The following is a 19847-nucleotide window of genomic DNA, read 5'->3' as shown; positions in this document are numbered from 1 at the left end:
GCTGGAGACACTGCTTGAAAGAGGAAAAACAAGGTGTTGTTTTGACTTCCGCAAATATGTAGTATTTTGATTAAAGATGTCAAATGTTAGTTGGTGGACACTGTCAGTCTGATATTTTCCCCTTCCTTGCAAGAGCAATTCTGACATTTCAAGTTTCTGCTCCAATTTTGAAGTGTCAGTGTTATCTCTTTCCAAAAAAACAAAACACATTTCTCCAAACAGTTCTCCTACTTATGGTTTCAGCCATACCTCCTGTCACTTCTACTTCATTTTCCGAACTCTGGGGTTGGCGCAACATACCATGACTCATTTCATGATTCTAATTGAAAAAGTGCAACACGGAGTAGGGAGAGGCTGTTTGTGGCACTGCTGTGAAAAACGTAGGTAGAATATGTACATTTTCCCCAGCGGGAGTAAAAGTTGCTGAATGGAGAGATGATTTGGGCTGAGGTAAAAGAGTTTTTTAAAAAATAATAATAACTGTGCTTATGTACTGCTTTTCTAGACAGATTAGTGCCCCCACCCAGAGTGGTGAACAAGTTAGTGTTATTATTATCTCCACAATACAGCTGGGGCTGAGAGGAGTGGCTTACCCAAGGCTCATGGCAGTAGTGGGATTCGAACCAGGAGAGTGCTGATTCGCAGACGAACCACTTAACCACTGTGCTACAGCAGCTCTCTTTTGAAGCTCCTCTGTTCCCACCACAGTCTCCTCTTTCAAAACATGGACCCATTAGCTGCCATTTGAAACACAAAATCCTTTTGAAAAAATCACGAGGTGATTTTTTTTTAATCACATGAAGTGATATGTACAAAATTAGAATACTTCCACACAAAGTTACATTTGGGATGCCAGTAGCCCAAGGCTCTCCGATTACTACAAAAGATTCAAATATAAAAAGTTGGATCCTACCTTTCTACTTCGATCACAAGGAGCTGTCCTCTTTGAGCTGCCTCACGTTGGAGGAAGATTCTTTGGTTGTTGTGGGTACATCGAAGATTCTTTGCATTGAAAGAAGGAGCCACCTTTAGATGATTAGAAAGGTGGGCTCCAGTCTTCTGATACTTCTACGTATCATCCTTAAAATAGGGACTTAATATGTACCCCAGAAATTGTTGATAGACTATACCAGCCTGGAAAGTTAATTTTGGAATCTATTCCTACTATTGGTGGTGGAGAGTGCCGTCAAGTCATAGCTGATTTATGGTGACACCCCCCCCCAGTGGGGTTTTCTTGGCAAGAGACTAACAGAGGTGGTTTGCCATTGCCCGCCTCTGCAACCCTGATCTTCTTTGTTGGTCTCCCATCCAATTACTAGCCAAGGCCAACCCTGCTTAACTTCTAAGACCTGACAAGATCAGGCTTGCTTGGGCTATCCAGGTCCGGACACCTCCTACTATTACAGAAGCTGAAAAATCAGGCATTTCTTCAGTTACTGGACAAAGCTCTACCATTCTTAGTAAGCCTTGTACTATAACTCCAATTGACATTACAGGAACAGTCCAATAGGTGCCTGCAACACTAGTACAAAGACTGCAATCTTTGGTGAAAAATGGCTTCATCAGCCTCCCAAACACTGAGGTGCTAAATTCTGAAACTTCTACTAGCGCACTGTGCAGTTTATATTTCTCTGGACCATCTTTAATATTTTCCAGCTGCATACATACTGAGTCCAGTTATCATCTTTAAAATTCACATATTATTATAATGAAAAATAACAGCGATCTGTGTCTTGTGTTAACTGATGCCTTCTACGTGGAATGTTTTTATAAAGGCAGATCTGCGGGAGAAATATCCTCACGGGCTGAGAACACTAGATGATTTTGGAATGGCTTTTATTAAGAGCCATTCTGGGCAAAGCTTTTGGGGGAGTCTCTTGCCTTTTCAGTGAGGTCAGGAGACTGTTGTGACCCATCTTATGAAGTGGCTTGCTGTTCTCTTCCTCCAAAAGGCAGCACGCAAAGCGCTTCTCTCGCCACCCTCCTTTTGGTAAGCGCTGGGAGGGAAAGTACCCACACAGTATTCTCCAGCTAGCGAATTCCCTTTTAAAAGATGCTCGCATTTCTAAGGCTGGGGAACGCGGCTAGTCGGCAGAGACAAATACAACCAATGTGAGATTAAAATAACCGGCTGATAAACAAATTACTCACTAAAAATAAATATTGGATTAAAGGCTGGTATAATAATGGTAAGACTGCCACCGTGTGGAGTTGGAAGGGAAAAGGGGAGATGGGGGAGGAAATGAACAATCAGATTCAACGACATCTCCACAAATGTGAATGAGAAATATTTTAAATATCGCAGAGCCTATATAATTTATAGGCTCTTCTCAATCAGAAACAAGGCTCACTGAATTCAGTGGGACTACTTTCCTAAGAATTATCCATACAGATTTAAAAGAGTCCAGTAGCACCTTTAAGACTAACCAATTTTATTGTAGCATAAGCTTTCGAGAATCACGTTCTCTTCGTCAGATGCATGGTACAGAAACTGGTCTGCATCTATGACCATACAGATTTAGTTACTATATGACCTCACTTTCCATCTTGGAGTGAAGCCTTTGATTTGGCTCCTGATACAAAAAGAGTAAAATTTCTCAAAAATGGCTGAAAAGCAAAAGTACAATATTTTAAAAAATTAAGTGTTCAAGCAGCAGTTTAAGAGTGACAGTGCGAACATATGCAACTGCCTTATACTGAGCCAGTCTTGACGCTCTCTGGTCTGACTAGCAGCAGTTCTCCCAAACAGTTTTGTTCTACACCTGTTTCCAGGACCATTTTGACCCAGTTACCGTGATGGATGTTGCCAGGATTCTGCCACAGTAATAACGATACTAGACTGCTGTAATGCACTCTACGTAGGTCTCCCCTCGAAAGCAACTCCAGACTCCAGTTGGTGCAGAATGCCACAGCTCCCTTATTACCAGGGGTCATTTCATAGAAAAAGAGTGGGAGGAACTCATTAGCATAACTCATTAGCATATGCCACACCCCTTGACATCACCAGAAGTGTGTCGCTAGCATAACTGATTTGCATATGCCACACCCCCTGACATCACCTATCCTGGCTGTTTTGGACCCAATCCTGGCCATTCAGGGTAGGAATTGGGCCCAAAATGGCAAAAAAGGGGCTGAAAATGGCCGAAAAGTGGCCCAAAATGGTCAGGATCGGGACTCTGTAGAACAGGAGAGTGATCCACCACCCGTCAGAGGCCCAATCTGGGCCGTTTCGGCCCCAATTCAGGCTGAAACGGGCCCAAAATGGCTGAGTCAGGTGGGCGGGGCCACCTGTCATGTGACCTCTTTGGGGAACTGCCAGAACTGCGTTCCTGCACGTTCCCCCTCAAAATGAGCCCTGGTAATTACAAAGATCTAGGTGGAGCATGCAAATTACACCCATTCTGCAATCACTCCATGGGCTTCCCATCAGCTGCCAAACTCAACTCAAGGTACCGGCTGTCACATACAAAGCCCTTCATGGCCTCGGATGCTCATAGCTGTAAGACTGCCTCTCCACCTATGTCCTACCATGACAACTTCGCTAATCTGAGCAGGGCCTGCCTCAGATTCTGCCCTGCAGATGGGCAAAATCAACAACTATCTATAAACATACTTTCTCTGTAGTGGTCTCCCCATAGCACAAAGGCCTACCTGAGGAGGCCAGGAAGGCTTTCACGCTCCTGGCATTTTGCAAAGTATGTAAAACTATATAAAGGAAAGAGGAATGCATCATAACAGATGGCTCTAGGACGATGCATTGTGTTTCCACTTATTTACTACATGTTCTATCATACTTGTGCTTTGTTGAGACCACAGCTTCGTTTCAAATTTATTTATTCCTAGTCCTATTCATTGCTTATTAGATGTATCATTCTATGCTTTGCATTTATTTGCATTGTGTAATCCGCCTTGAGTCTCAGTGAGAAAGATGGACTATAAGCAACATAAATAAAATGAACAATCTATTTGTGCCTGAAAAAGACACTCTGATACAACTGTTTAATTTCTCCTATGCCTTCTTTTGAACTTTTACTTTTCTTTTTTTTTAACCAAGACTCACAACTCAAAAGCTAATATTGACTTGCCTTCTGGGTCAAGAACAGTAATGTCAAATCCTGCTTTGGAAGACTGACTAGCAGTGAAAAATAAGTACTCAGGGAGGAGGGGTGGGTCTGTGCATCTGACTGTTGCAGTTTTCCACTTCAGAGCAAGGATTGTATCAGTGCTGTGACAATGTGATACACACTGCACAGTACTATCGCTCATGCCATTTTTATTCCAATGGCCATTCTGTGTCAGGATTAGTTGCACTGACATTGGAACCAGCAGAGACATTTTAGAGACGACAGGTTTGCACCCAGAATCTTCCAGGTTCAGTCCCCAGCATATCCTGTTGAAAGGATCAGGTCCCTGCCTGGGAGAGCCACTGCCAGTAAGAGTAGACCAAAGGTAAATAATGCATGTGTTTCAATGAAGGATCCTTAGCTCTGTGGTAGAGCAACTGCTTTGTATGCAAAAGATCTCAATCCATGATCTCTCCAATAAGAAGGACCAGATAGAAGAGGAGAGCCAGTTTGGTGTAGCGTGGGACTCTAATCTAGAGAACTGGGTTTGATTCCTCACTCTTCCGATTGAAGCCAGCTGGGTGACCTTGGGTCAGTCACAGCTTCTAGGAGCTCTTTCAGCCCCACACCTCACAGGGTGTTTTGTTGTGGGGATAATGATAGCATACTTTGTAAACCGCTCTGAGTGGGTGTTAAGTTGTCCTGAAGGGTGGTATATAAATCGAATGTTATTATTACGTTATTATTATTATATGAAAGACACCTGCGATGTCAGAGAGCTGCTGCCAGTCAAAGCAGATGACACTGGCCTTGATAAACCAGGGGTCTCATTCAGTATGAGGCAAGCTGCATGTGTATGTTCAGAGGTCTTAGGGATAGTTTCAGAGGTCAGAGTCAGCTTGTCTATATACCCTGAAAGAGTGTTAGTGAAGACTTAAATGGAATAACACATGCACCAAGGATCCCATTTTCCAAAAGATATTCCTAATTTCCTGGAACATGCTGCAAGGCTATTTTATTTGCTAGAACCCATCTTTGCTCCATCTCTCCAGTACTGTCTAGTTTTATGGACAGAGACTCTTCAAGCCTCAAACAAGTTTTCAAACCCTGTTGTCTGTGATCCATTTGCAAACTGAATCTAGAATTAGGATTGTTTCCAAAGTCCATTTCCCTTCTAATCTGAGTTGTCCATTTGTGGCCAATACAGTATGGCACTGTATATTTTCTCTTGGTATGTTGCAGTCTTTTACAGGCTTATATGCATTTTGATATGCCTATTAATATGCAAATTTGATGGGGTATAGATTGCAAAACAGATAAAATATTTATAAAGGGCTTCTGTGGAGGTAAGTGTTTGAATGTTATGGCTACAATCCCAAGAACACTTGCTTGGAAGTAAGCCCTGTTGAATAAAATGGGACTTATTTCTAAGTAGACCTGTTTAGGATTGCTGCCTGAGTGCTATACCTATAAAGCACTTTTCCTTTCTATAGGAGATATGGAGGGGAAAGTACTATGGACTTACGGATTTCCACACATAAAACATGCAAAAAGGGCTTCTTCTATAAAGGCAAATGCTATACCTTCTATGCAAAGTGCTATATATTTGATGAATATGTGGATGGGAAAGCACTATCGAACATAAAAGGCAAACCGTGTTGCCGACGACACACATTTTATCCTGGTGTGCCTGCACAGGAGTGCCAGGATAAAAAGTGTGTTGTGGCCAATACAGACTCCAGAGGGCGCCGTGACAAGATGGCCAGGTGAGCTGACCCATCCCTCCACTCCATGCTGTTTTCTAGGGCCCATTTTTTTTAATGGGCTCTGTTTCTACTGGAGTTATGAATTGTAATACGTATAAAATGCTTCCTGAAAAGCATTTCATATGCATTTTCACACAAAGTATGAAAAAATCCACAGTGGAACAGCAGACAGGTGCATAATGGAATAGCTGATAAAGTGAAAGGATGGACAGACCATGAAACATAATTCGTGGAAACAGTGGATAGTTTTGGTTCTGCTCTAACCAGCCTGCTTTTCTGGATTCAAATTCCTGGAGACAGACATCAAAAAACTACTGTAGAAGAAAACTAACACTCTGGGCTAATCCTTCTTCTTTCTGTTCACCACCTCCTCTTACTGAATCCCTCCTTTTCAAAATTCTAATCTTCACTTCAGAAAAGCAACGGCAACTAGGGAGTGGACTAATCACCCCTCCTTATTAAGATTTAGTTTCACCCCAAGATGTTTCCTGCTTGCAATAATTTGACCTTCCAGTCTGGGCACCAAGGTTAATGCCGGAGTATTATTTGCAAATTAAGACTGTGGACTAGTTCTTTTTAAGAGCGGCTTCCGAAGATCCAATTTTTCACAAATGCGTTCATGAAAAGGGGGGGAGGAGGGAAAGAGAGACTGGGCAGCGTGAGGGGGAGGGAGATCAGGGGTGTGAGAGAGAAAGGACAATATAGCATTGTGATTTATCGTCAGGAAGATTGTCTGCAATGGTGGAGCACTCTTTCTTAATCAAAGCTTTATTAAATTCTGGTAATAAAAGGCTAAGTGTTTTTAGATGGGAGAGCGGCATAATAGGGTATAACATTCACTTCAAGAACATTCATTCCTAGTATGCGTGGTCTCGCATAAGAAGCCTTTCCATCCAACAGATACTTTAAACATTAAACGTGTTCCGTCGCCATTCGGTGCTACCAAAGGAGTTCAGACTCAGAGGTGGCATGAAAGCAATGCGGAAAAGCTGCATAATGCATAAGAAATGGAATAACATCAGAAGAGGCCTGTGGGTTCAGATCAGTGGCCTATCTAGTCTAGCATCCTGTTTCATACAGAGGCCAACTTTGGGTTGCCAATTCCCATTTGGGAAATTCCTGGAGGCCTGGGGGTAGACCTGGGGAGGGACTTCAATAGAATGTAATGCCATACAGTTCAGCCTCCAAAGCAGCCATTCTCTCCAGGGAAACTGATCTCTATGTTTCTGGAGGTCAGTTGTGATTCTGGGAGGTCTCCAGGTCCCACCTAGGAGTTGGCAATCCGAGACCAACTAGTTGCCAAGCTCAACCTTGCAAACCAGAAGGAAGATTGGGGGCGAAGATGTGGGAGGGGGGTGAGTGCAGGGCCGGCGCAACCATTGAGGTGGTGAGGCAGGCGCCATGGGCACCGTGGGGCCAGAGGGGGTGCTGGAGGGAGTGCCGGGGCGGAGGCACACATCATGGAGCTGGTGTGCCTGGCCTGCAGCTTCTGCTGCAGCTGACCAGCCCTGCGCCGCCGCCGCCCCTGCTGCCACACGCCCCCAGCTGGGCGCAGCAGCCACGGGCAAGGCACGGCAGGGGGCCGGGGTGGCGTGCGGAGCACAGGCAATCTCCTTGTGCCACCCCAGCCACGCGCCGGCCAATGGGCCCGGCTTTGCTGCATTGATGATGTCATCACGCAGTCCAGGGGGCGCACGTACATGGGAGGGTGGCCGCAGTCACCAGAAACCCTGGCGCCGGCAGTGGGTAAGTGACATCACTGATATCACCAATGACACTATGTATTTTCAAGTATAATCCAGAAATGGCAATGAGTAGTTCTAGGAATGACTAGAAACTCTATGATGAAACTCTATGGTTTTACCATAGCATTTCAGGCGATTCCTCAAGCTACCCGATGTCACTTCCAGGTTGTACCCAGAAGTGATGTCTCAACACACAGGTTTTTTATTGTTATTTCTTTCCCACCGCTGCTCAGGATGTTGCTTCCTAGCACTATTTTTTAGAGGTTTGCTGCCTCCGGATATGGAGGTTCCTTTTACTCACCACGGCTAGTATCCATCGATGAATCTCTCCTCTATGCACTTGCCTAATCCCCTTCTTAACAGTTTTACTTCAACGTGGTAGGGATTCAAACCTGCATCTCCCAGATCCTAGTCCAGCCCTCTGACCACTAAATCACACTGGCTTTCTTTTTATGTATCTTATCTACATGCCCTGACCTGGGTAGCCCAGCTGAGCCTGATCTCGTCAGATCTCAGAAGCTAATCAGGGTCAGCCTTGGTTACTAATTGGATGGGAGACCTCCAATAAAGACCAGGGTTGCAGAGGCAGGCAATGGAAAACTATCTCTGATAGTCTCTTGCCATGAAAACCCCACCAGGGGTCGCCATAAGTCAGCTATGACTTGAAGGCACTCTTTGTAACTACATACCATGGAAGCATTGTTAGGGCTTCTATTGCTTGTTAACCTGGGGAGCTCAGGGGCAGATGGGAGACCAATCCACCCAGCATCAACAGGGAGAGGCCTTGGCTCAACAGCAGGCAGCTACTCAGTCCTAGGTTCAATCCCTGCCATTTCCAGCTAGACAAGAGGTGATGTGAAAGATCTGGAGACCCTGGAGAGCCACTGCTGGTCAAAGTAAACCATACTGACCTTGAGCGGCCAAGGGACGCCTTACACAGGTTGGACACTTGTCAGCTTCCCTCAAGTTTTGATGGGAAATGTAGGCGTCCTGGTTTTACAGCTTGGCTCTCCATTACAGCTGCAAGACCAGGACGCCTACATTTCCCATCAAAACTTGAGGGAAGCTGACTAGTGTCCAACCTGTGTAAGGCGTCACTTGTAGCTTGGCTCTCAGTAGAAAGCAGCTGTGTGTATTCACGCAGCTAGCGCTTCGAACCCTTTCCTGACTCCAATTGGCAGCCAGTGTCATATGCAAGTTTTGCCTTCCGAGACGCTATAAATCAGGTAGAACATGAGCTACAACATCACACGCCATTGTCTTGTTTCCCAGGCCTCAGTGCCTGGCTGCCGTTCCAGACAAGCGGTACTGATTAGAAAGGATGAAAGAGAGAAGGGAAATGGAGACCTTTGCGAAAATGGGAACGTTGTACCGACACAGGCAGCACAGAAGGGGGGTGGGGGGAATCAGTCATAAGGTAGAAATGCTTGATTTCAACAAAGGTAGAAATGCTTACTTGATTTCAACAAAGCAGCCAGAGCTTCAACCGCTGCCCTGGGGAAAGAAAAGAAAAGGAGGGGAAATATCATTTTTGTCCATAATTTCGGTAACCTTTGGCTTCATAATCTCCAGTTCCCCAGCTCCTGTGCAAACGAGCAGAAGAGCTCTAAAGAAAATCCTCACAGTTTCATTGTTTTCATGCCCATTTGGAACGCTGGCCCTGTGTGTTGCATTTGGCTATACAGTTAGCCCTCTGGCTCTCGTGGTAGTGTTACAGTAATCCACACCGACTGCTTAGTACAAACTGTTGCCCGGCACATCACTAGGAACTAGGTGTTACTGTTATTCTTGGCAACACTCTTTCCAACTGCCGTACTTCCTGAAGCTAGAACAACCCGGGCCTAGATTTTTTACAAACTTTTTTTGGAAAAGGGTGGGCTCCAGAGACCAGTTTGGAATCAAAATACATCCGTTTTCCAAACCAAGAAACATACACTTCATCCGTAACCGAATGCTTCTTAAAAATATGATGCTATTTAACTTTCATGTGGATCTTTAAGTTTGATTGAATGACTTCTTCAGCTTGCCAAAGGCAAGCCAGCTTGTTGTAGTGGATAGATTGTTGGAATAGGATTTTGGAGACCCAGGTTCGAATCTCCAGTCTGCCATGGAAGATTGCTGGGTGATCTTGGCCCGTTCAGCCTCTCCCAGCCTTACCTACCTCACAGGGTTATTGTGAGGATAAAATTGAAGAGGGGGAAACAGTTTACACTGTCCTGAATCCCTCCTGGAGGAAGGGCAGGATAGAAATGTAGCAAATAAATAAATCTGGGTTTCAATGTTGTGCGTTGCCTAGAGTTGTCAGCCTTTAGGTAGCGACTGGAGATCTCCCAGAATTACAGCTGATCACTAGACTACAGGTGTCAGTTCCCCTGGAGAAAATGGCAGCATTGGAGTGTGGACTCTTTGGCACTATAACACCCCCCCCAACTGAAATCCTTCTTCTCAAATCCCTGGGCTCCACCCCCAAAATCTCCACGAATTTCCCAACCTGGAGCTAGCAACTCAAGTGTCTTCGGGAAGTCAGGCAACTCATAACTACAACATATAAATCCCATCTTCAGTTCCTGGATATTTCAAATCAGGAAGATTCGCTACTCATAGACTGCCAGAAAGCGCCCATTGAACTGGGTCTTTATAAGCTCCCTAAGCCTCTGGAGACAGGCTTCTAAGACTTGGGGAGCAGAACAACATCCTGGACAGAAGTTCTTTTCCCAGCTTGAATGGCCAGGGGGTACGGCTGAGCAGGAGGGAAAACCCAGCCCTTGAGGGAATGCTCTCCCCTGACAAACAGGCTTATGTACGTGGAGAGGATTGTATTACCCCTCTATACTGGTGGAGAGTGCCCTCAAGTCATAGCTGACTTATGGCGTCCCCTGGTGGGGATTTCATGGCATGAGACTAACAGGCGGTTTGCCATTGCCTGCCTCTGCAACTCTGGTCTTCGTTGGAGGTCTCCCATCCAATTACTAACCAAGGCCAACCAAGCTTAGATTCTGAGATCTGATGAGATCAGGCTCACCTGGGCTATCCCAACATAAAGGTGCTTAGATTTCATATGGGGCATGTAAGTAGGGTTCCCAACACTGCCTTGGCAAAAGCCAGGAGATCTGGGGAGCTACCCAGGGAGGGTAGAGTTTGGGAAAGATGTGATTTCACTTCCAGGTGGATAGTTTCAGGTAGCTATCTTGGTCTGCAGTAGAAGAGTAAGATTCAAGTCCAGTAGCCCTTAAAAGATCAAAGCTTTCAAGAGTCAAAGTTCTGACAAAGGGACTTTGACTCTCAAAAGCTTATACTCTGGGCATCTTGTTGGTCTATAAGGTGCTACTGGATTTGAATCTTGCACTTCCAGAGGATGCTCTATGTTTCTTCTGTATCACAATTCCTCAGGGATAGGAAATTGGAGTTGATGGGCAGATAATTCCTAGTGTTGCCAGCCTGTGAATGGCAAATGGTGAGACCTTTGGAGGAGGGGTCAAGGGACTGACATGACTTCTGAGGGGAAATGGAGGTGACATTATGTCACTCTAGGAATTGCCAGTAACTCTTTGATAAAACCATAGAGTCTCCAGCAATTCCTCAAGTGACTTGCCATTTTCCCAGGAAGTGACATCATTCCATATACAACTTCGGCATTTATTTTTATTTTTCTTCCACTGCTGCCGCATTAAGGGTTGCTGGCGGGAGGCCTCCCGCCATACCAGGAGACCTGGCAACCTAGTAATTCCCCACCTAGGGTGAGTAAATAGGATGCCTACATGTAATAATAGGTCAGATGACATACAGACCTCTAAAGTAGAAGATTGTCCCTCACACTCCTGTAATTCTGGTACAAAACACCTTTCTGTCTCACTGTTATTGGGAAGTCACAAATGTCCACATCCCATCACACGCTGCCATTTTCCAAGACCTCCATGCCTGCAGATTTGCTACCCCAGAATCTCTTCCTAAACAAAGCCTCCAATAAATCACATTAACTTCCACCCCAAGCCAATTATCAAGCTGCAGAAGGAAGTAAATATTTTATTGCTACTCGACTGCTATTTATCGTGTGTCCGCTCAGCAGCTGAGCAACAGCGAGATGTCGGAGCAGACTCCCGCCGGCATCTGCTGTTCCAAGGCTGGCCTCCTTCCTTGTTTGTAATGCTTTAGGGGGGGAAAGTGAATCTATCAGAGCCCAGCAATGGCCTTGTGAACAAACAGCACACTGTGCATAAAAGCCAGCTGGGCTGACTCTTCAGTACGAGCAATCCACGGATAGGAAACTGGGGCTGTTATGAGAGCTTTTGCGGAGAAAAAAGCCCAGAATGTGACTGGGAGGGGGGTTAACTGAACAGCAGTCAGTGTGATATGAGCCAGGTCTGTGTATCGGAATGCCACCTGCTAGTAGGGATAGTAATAGAGCAAGCCAAGATCAGGCAGTATCTTTCCACGTTTCAGATGACAAGTCATACAGAAACGGCAACAGGACTGCAGTGAGGAAGGCAACAGATGGGTTCTCCCCTCCGGACAGATACCATGAAAGAATTGTGCTTATTTTACTGCCAGTGATCTGTCAGATATAGACCGATCCCCATGACCTGGATAGCCCAGGGCAGCCCAATCTCATCAGATTTCTAAGCAGAATCAGCCCTGGTTAGTATTTGGATGGGAGACCACCAAGGAAGTCCAGGGCTGCCACGCAGAGGCAGGCAATGGCAAACTGCCTCTGAAGTCTCTTGCCTTGAAAACTTTATGGGGTTGCCATAACATGATGGGGTGGGGGAGGGGATATCAATAAGATGCCAGGTGCACAATCCATTCCGTGTTCAATCAATGCATGCACAGCAGGCGTGAGCACATTGGCCCTGCCTCCCCATAATTACTGACCCATGAATGTGACACCTACCCACAGGTAAAGTGTACACACATAGGAATCATCCCCTTGAGCAAGAACGCTTCTTTTCAAATGTTCCCCATTGGGAGTAGGAAGCCAACATACGTGGATTTCCTCCACGCGTAGACAGGGTGCTCATGACTTGGTGATCACCTGGAAGCAGCACACCTGTCTCTATGGCTTGCATGCATAAATGGATCGTGTGTAAGAGGCTACTCTAGAATGTCACAAGGGAATTTTTGCAGATAGAGAGGTGGGGATAGGCAGATAGGAACACGTTTGGTTCTCAATGACAGAGAGAGAGAGAGAGAGAGAGAGAGAGAGAGAGAGAGAGAGAGAGAATGATTCCAATATTCCTCTTTTCACTGTTAGTTTTGTAGACTCGGGTGAACTGTATACACATCTTGTATGGTTTTTATACATAATGTAAAAAGGATATTACAGGGCTTTTTTCAGCTGGAACATGGTGAAACGGAGTTCAGGCACCTCTTGAAAATGGTCACATGGCTGGTGGCCCTGCCCCCTGATCTCCAGACAGAGAGGAGTTTAGATTGCCCTCTGTGCCGCTGAGCGGTGCGGAGGGCAATCTAAACTCCCCTCTGTCCTGTCTGGAGATCAGCAGGCGGGGCCACCAGCCATGTGACCATTTTCGCCAAGGGCAATTTTAAAAACTCCCCCCAGCTGACCCAAAGTGACATCATTGTGCGGTCCTGAGTTCCACCACCTCTGTTCCCAGAAAAAAAAGCCCTGTATATGTATACAATAGAAGGAGGAGACTGCCATCAAGTCATAACTGACTAATGGCAACCCCTGGTGGGGTTTTCATGGCAAGCGACTATCAGAGGTGGTTTGCCATGGCCTGCCTCTGCAACCCTGGTCTTCCTTGGAGGTCTCCCATCCAATGACTAACCAAGGCTGACCCTGCTTAGCTTCCAAGATCTGACAAGATCAGGCTTATCTGGGCTAACCAGGTCAGGCTGTAACGTATACTGATTTACTGACATATTAAAATATTGCAAAACGTATCGATTTTTATCACATTTTGCAAGAAAAAACGATGCAAGAAAACGGAATACGGTATGAGAATTAAGAATTGCAGGTTTGATTTGCGTGAAAAAGAAATGAAATTACAACTGAGGGGGTAGGGGACAAAGCAAAGTAGGATGAGAAAGTTGAAACTATCCCTAGGCAGAGCCTCAAAGGGGACAGGCTATTTTCTGTTTGGCTTAAGAGATTGTAGGTGGTCTACCACTGACTCTTGCCCCCCCCAAGTTTCCAAGTTGTTTTCAAAGGCAGCCCCATATAGAGCACATTACAGTAATCTAACCTCAAGGTGGCAGCAACATGGGCCAGCATTATAAGATCAGTCATCAGGCCAATTGTAACCGAGCGAAAACATTCCTAACAATACCACCGGCCTGCTTCTCCATCCTCAAGGCCTGCAGGAAAAGTAAAAGTCGATGCAATGGCACAGCCAAGAGGAAAAAAGAACACTGAGTGATGTTGCTAGCACGCTGAGTGATACCTTGCTACAGGCAAAGGAATGAGTGTTTGACTGGGGAAATGGCCATTTAAACTGCCCCTTTATGACCCAAACGAACCAGTAGACCAGTTCGTGGAAGTTCGTGGAAATGAGCATCCTCAGGGGCACCACTCTATTATTTTCTGCCATACGAGGGCTGAGCAGTACTAATAAAACCATGTTTTGGATACTAGCGCTTGGCTGAGCCCCAAGCTGTGGCTTGCTTGTATTCCTGCCTCAACACATGAGTGAAAACATGCTGCAAGTATCTACCTTCCTTCCACTCTTTTCCTTGCCTCCATGTCAATCGAAAGGTTGCTTCCCAACTCCAACCTGAGAAGTGCCTGTCACCGAACCTTTCTCCATACCCAGTGCCCTTTGCTTCCTCCAGCCACTTGCATGTTTATCAGCTACTCTGTAGATGAAAGATTTCTGCCATCAAATGGGAAGCCAACTCAGAGTGTTCTCAGACAGCAGCGATGTACGGGAGATAAGAGGCACACTCATTTTTTGGAGTTATCTTCAAAGAGATAAAAATGCAGCAAAACTCATTTGAAAATGTCAAGCGATGGGGGAGGGCTGGGACAGGATGAACTGAGAGATGCAAAGGCCTGATGATTTATGAGATAAGAGGACTGCCTTTTCAATACGCTATTATTTTTATGCATATACCATGTTGACATTGCATACCCAACACCCTTCCAGAGGCTTTGGTGTTACGTCTGTCTAGGAATGAGATTTTCTGAAGTCCCATAATCCTCCTACCCCCATAGTCTTTGTTGCAAAAAGTTGTCTATGATGTTACATGTAATTTGGCCTTAAGCCGATTGCTATGACTATAATAAGAAATAATTAAATGGCGGGATTCACTGTCAGTGTATGTAGTAAAGGCCATGAGTATAAACAGCATCAAAAAGGAAATAGACAGAGTCACTGAGAAGAGGTCCATGGCTGACCTTGGGAATTAAGATCACAGCGAGAGGCCCTCTGGACTGTTCCATCCACTAAAGAAGCTCATCCAGTGGGGGCCTTTTCAACGGCAGTCCCACGATTATGGAACAGCATCCCCGGGGAAGTGTGCCTGGCCCCCTCAGTGTTGATCTTCAGGAGGCAGCTGAAAACATTTTTATTCAGGACTGCTTTTGGTGTAGTGGTTAAGAACGGCAGGACTCTAATCTGGAGAATCGGGTTTCATTCCCCACTCCTCCGCTTGAAGCCAGCTGGGTGACCTTGAGTCAGTCACAGCTTCTCGGAGCTCTCCCACCTCGCAGGGTGATTGTCATGAGGACAATAATAACACATTGAGTGTTATTATTGTTATTGCTGTTGTTATTGTTATCTTTGGTGAGAGGGGTTACTGGCAACTGTGCTTTTTAACTTTGATTTATTCATTTTATGATTATTTTATGAACAAGTGGAGAACCCCCAAAGATTTGGAAGGGCATCTCTTTTTCCCCTCCCCCATCATAGGGCTGACAGTCTCCTGCTAGGGGTGGGGGATCCCCTGTTCCCAGTCTCTGCTCCTTGCCGCCACTCACCTGGCTGGTGCGGGGAGGAGGCAGAACACCTCCCAGGCCAGTACACAGTGGCTGCTGTTGAACAGGCTTGAGTGAGTCATGCAGATCTTGTGGTTTCAATTCACCTGATGGTTGCTTCCGGCCCTGGCCCTGATGAGTTCTTCCTCAAAGGTCCAGCCCTGGAAAGGGCCCTGCCCTATCTCCCTCTCCTTTCCTTTTACTGAGAAAAACAAGGCCTGGAATACTAGCTAAATTGTTATGGTTGCCTAGCAACAGCCACTGAGGGCATCTGGTGGCTACAGCTACAGGTTCTTGTTTTGTCATTTGGGGCTTTTTAAATCCCCTAATATATATTATTTTTCGATCTTAGATTTTTCTGCAAACCTGGGGCAGTTTTTAGGTGTCTTGTTCATTCATGGCTTCGATATCTGAATTTAATTATCCTCAGATCATGGCCACATGGCTATTAGTATGTGTTGTTGTTGTTGTTGTTGTTGTTGTTGTTGTTGTTGTTGTTGTTGTTGTTGTTGTTGTTAATTTGATTTATGGCCCACCCTCCCAGCAAGCAAGCTCAGGGCAGGTTACAATAAAAAAGATAAAATACAGGAATACAATAAAATCACAGAATTCACAACACAACAAGATATTGTAAGCCACCTTGAGTTCCTGCAAAGCAGAAGCACAGCTAATAAATGTTTTAAATTATTAAATAAATAATAAAGGGAATCTCTACATTCAGAGGTGATTATCCTGTGACTACCAGTGCTAGGAGGCAAAACCAGGGGAAGGCCTATGTTAGTTGGCCCTCCAGGGCAGCTGGTTGCCCACTGAGTGAAATAGCATGTTGGCTAGAAGGGCCCTGGCCTTATACAGCACAGTACTTCTTATGCTTTCCGGGTTGGTGTTCTTCAGGTACAGTGTCCTTGTCTTTCACAAACTTTCAAGCTCTCATTGGACCAAGGCCATGCACAACTCAACTCTAGGCTTTGTTGATAGATTTTGGTCTGGAAGCTGCCATCTTCGATAACAGCTTTAGGGGTCTGAGTGATGCCAAATTTGATGACAAGCTTATCACGGGCTGGACCTGCCAAACGTCTCTGTCACCACTCTGCCATTCCTTCACAAACTCATCATAGCCGGCCTAAAAGCAGAGATCTGTAAATAACACAGATTCCAGGGGAGAACCAGGATTCATTTAGGAAGTGTATCTTATTTGGGGTCCCAGATACAGCCAAATAAGATCTAGGTCTGCAAATTTATCGCTTCAAAGGTGGGTAAAGCTGAGGTGGAACAAAATCTGACAGGTCACAGACTTAGCTAGACGGAATCTGACTTTTCAGATCTCACTGGTTTATTTATTGAAGTATGTTGAGCCCGCTGTCTATAGCGGCCCACAGCAGCTGATGAACCCAAGATCCAGAGGAGTTAGCCGTGTTAGTCTGTAGTAGCAAAATAGAAAAGAGTCCAGTAGCACCTTTAAGACTAACCAACTTTACTGTAGCATAAGCTTTCGAGAACCACCGTTCTCTTCGTCAGATGCATGGTACAGTATGCTACAGTAAAGCTGGTTAGTTTTAAAGGTGCTACTGGACTCTTTTCTATTTTCCAACCAAACAAGCAACACAGACATTCAGATCACACAGTAATCCAGTTGTTAAAAACAGTAACAATAAACCAGCCCTGTGTCCTCCCTGGCCTTAAATAAACATATCTTTAGGCATAGCCACAGGCCCATCCGAACAACACGACCTTGCAGTGTTTATGAAACCAGTCCAATGCAGGGATCCCTCAAGGAAAACATTCCAAAGGACCGGTGCCATTGCGGAAAAAGAATGCCCTCAGGGAATGGCTGACCAAGTAAATTTAAAGGAGAGAAGTCTTAGAGGGCCACATTTCTTTTGTGCTTCCTGCCTTGACCTAGGATGTATGAAACTCAGCCTATGGCATGCCAGAAACACTTCTGTGACATCAGTGCAGCTCAGCGAATCGCTGCCACAGGCCAGTCCATCACCACCCCACAACTCTTTCCAATACTTAATTGTTTCCAACTGCCCCAAACCCTCAAAAGGCCTTGGAGACAATCATACTGTCTAAAGAAGTATCCTGCAAGATAAATAAAATTGGGGGTGGGGGTGGTCCTGCCATAATGGGGGAATCAAACTCACATGGGGATGCTAACAGTTAAATAAGAGATCTCATCTGTTGACACTTGTCAGGAACTGTTTATCATTCTGCACTCACCGTGGAGGGATTTCTTCCTTTTGTCTCAGTGACACATGAGAAAAGAGTCAGGCAGAGAGAGGAAGTCTACCACAGTTATCTCTGCAGTGACGTGAACTCCAAAGATCCCACAGAGAAATCCCTTCTATCTGTTCACAACATCTGGACTGTGGCCAAATCCACATTTACAGAGAGCAGCAAGCTGTGGTTTTCTTGATACTGTTTTGTGAGGCACTGGGAGTCTCAAATTAAGGATTCTGGCAACTGAGTCAGGCATCTTATCCCCCGTGCCACTAGGGCAGTTGTAAGGTGAAGAAACGGTTGGCTTATATCTCCTGCTGGACAGCACCACCACTGCTGAGGAACAGACGGTATATTGTAACTTTCAGAACCAGAATGATCGGGTCACCCAATAAGATACATACACACAGAGATACAAATATCAAGAAAAAAGCAGTTTGCTGCTATCTGCAGAAATGGAATTGGCTACAGCCCAGATACAGTGAACGGATACAAGACGTTTCTCTGTGATCTCTGGAATTCTGATCATTTCCAGTTTGGTGTCGTGGTTAGTGTGTCAGACTAGGATCTGGGAGACTCGGGTTCGAATCCTTATTCTGCCCTGGAAGCTCACTAGGTGACCTAGGGCCAGTCTCACAATCTCAGCCTAGCCTAATTCAGAAGATTGTTGTTGTGTGATGATAAAATGGAAGAAAGGAGAACAATGTAAACCATTTTGGGGGAAGAAGGCAGGGTTTAAATAAAGTAAATATATAAATTGCTCAGAAATATATGTCTCTGGTTCTTCTATCAATGGTGAAGGCAGAATGAATAAAAAACTGGCAAGATGTTACACCCCGGCTTTTGTTTCGGTGCTTCATGCTCTGCCCTTATGTGGACAGGTGTCAGAACACACCAATGACCTCTTGAAAATCGTAAGTGGGAGCTGCAGGACAGATTGCTTAACTCTTCTAGTGGGCCCCTTTCTCTTCATCTACAGAGAGGAACTTGAAAAGCGAGCAGATGGATTACCCCACGAGGGGAAGGAAAATCAAAAACCCGACGTTTTCTTTTTTTCTTATTGACAAAACACAGCTCTCTGAAGAAGGGAGCTTTGGCTCTCAAAAGCTCACACCCTGGAAATCTAGTTAGACTTGTAAGTGACCCTGGACCCAAATCTTGCTCTTCTACTGCAAACCTACCTGAAACAAAGAGCTAAGGGCGAAGCTACAAGTGACGAATGACACTTGAACGGCAAGTGTATTTCTCCCTGTTCACTTGCGCTCCACTCAATCCACTTGCCGTTCAAGTGTCATTCGTCACTTGTAGCTTGGCCCTAAGCTACAAGAGGATGCGCACGTGAAGGGAGTCGTAATGTTAGCCGGGAAGCTGAGTTTTAAACGAGATCAGAAGGCTTTGTCAATTTCTCCTCTCTACAGAGCCAGGGGAGATCACTTCTCAGAGAGTTTGTTAATTTCTTCTTTGCCTCCTAGAAGCTGAGGTGAAACTGACAGAGGCAAAGAGAAAATTAACAAACCCTCTGAGGAGAGAGGGGAAATTGACAAAGTTTTCTGATCTCTTTTAAAACTCAGCTTCCTGACTAACATTGCGACTCCCTTCATGTGCATGTCCTCGTTTAATTCGTCTCTTGTAGTTCGGCTCACAGTCCTCTCGTGACCTTTCTAAAAAGTTGCCCAATCTTATTTCTTCTGTAATGCAAGCATCTGCCCAGAGATGGCGCCAGTGCTGCTGCCAGCATTCCCTTGTCTTCTGCCATCTGGCCCAACCTTCCCTAACAACAATTCCTTCCCACCTCATTGGCTCTCCATCTATTTCGCAACCCTCCTCTGAAAGCCTTTCCTACAGCTACGTCTTTTAATTTCCCAATTTCTCTCCGCTTCTGCTCTTCTGCTCCTCCAGTGCCAGTAACGTATAATTCGACAGTGTAACTATATTTACTCTGAGAACCATTTCTGTCATTGCATCGCTATGAAATCAGTCTTTATTGCTTATTACAGTTTGGGCAGGTTGTTCTAGGAAAGGAGATGATACAAGACCGTAAAAGCAGATAGGCAGGGAGAAGTGTATAAATGAAGGCTCCCTTCCTTCAGAGCTCATTTGTTCTATTAAAATGGTC

At 45.3% G+C, this 19847-nt stretch overlaps 1 protein-coding gene across 1 annotated transcript in view; it reads right to left on the bottom strand.

The window, feature by feature from the left end:
• Positions 1-19847, bottom strand: part of AGBL1 (AGBL carboxypeptidase 1) — a 433907-nt gene that overhangs the window by 371033 nt on the left and 43027 nt on the right. Inside the window, exon 6 of the mRNA XM_055003103.1 lies at positions 9032-9069. Within this exon, the coding sequence (XP_054859078.1) occupies positions 9032-9069 (38 nt within the window). The remainder of the gene's footprint in view (positions 1-9031; positions 9070-19847) is intronic.

The sequence above is a fragment of the Eublepharis macularius genome, chromosome 18, assembly GCF_028583425.1.
Source record: "Eublepharis macularius isolate TG4126 chromosome 18, MPM_Emac_v1.0, whole genome shotgun sequence".
Classification (NCBI taxonomy): Eukaryota; Metazoa; Chordata; class Lepidosauria; order Squamata; family Eublepharidae; genus Eublepharis; species Eublepharis macularius.
The sequence above is the reverse complement of the archived record's forward strand: the minus strand, read 5'-3'. Positions and strand labels throughout refer to the sequence as shown.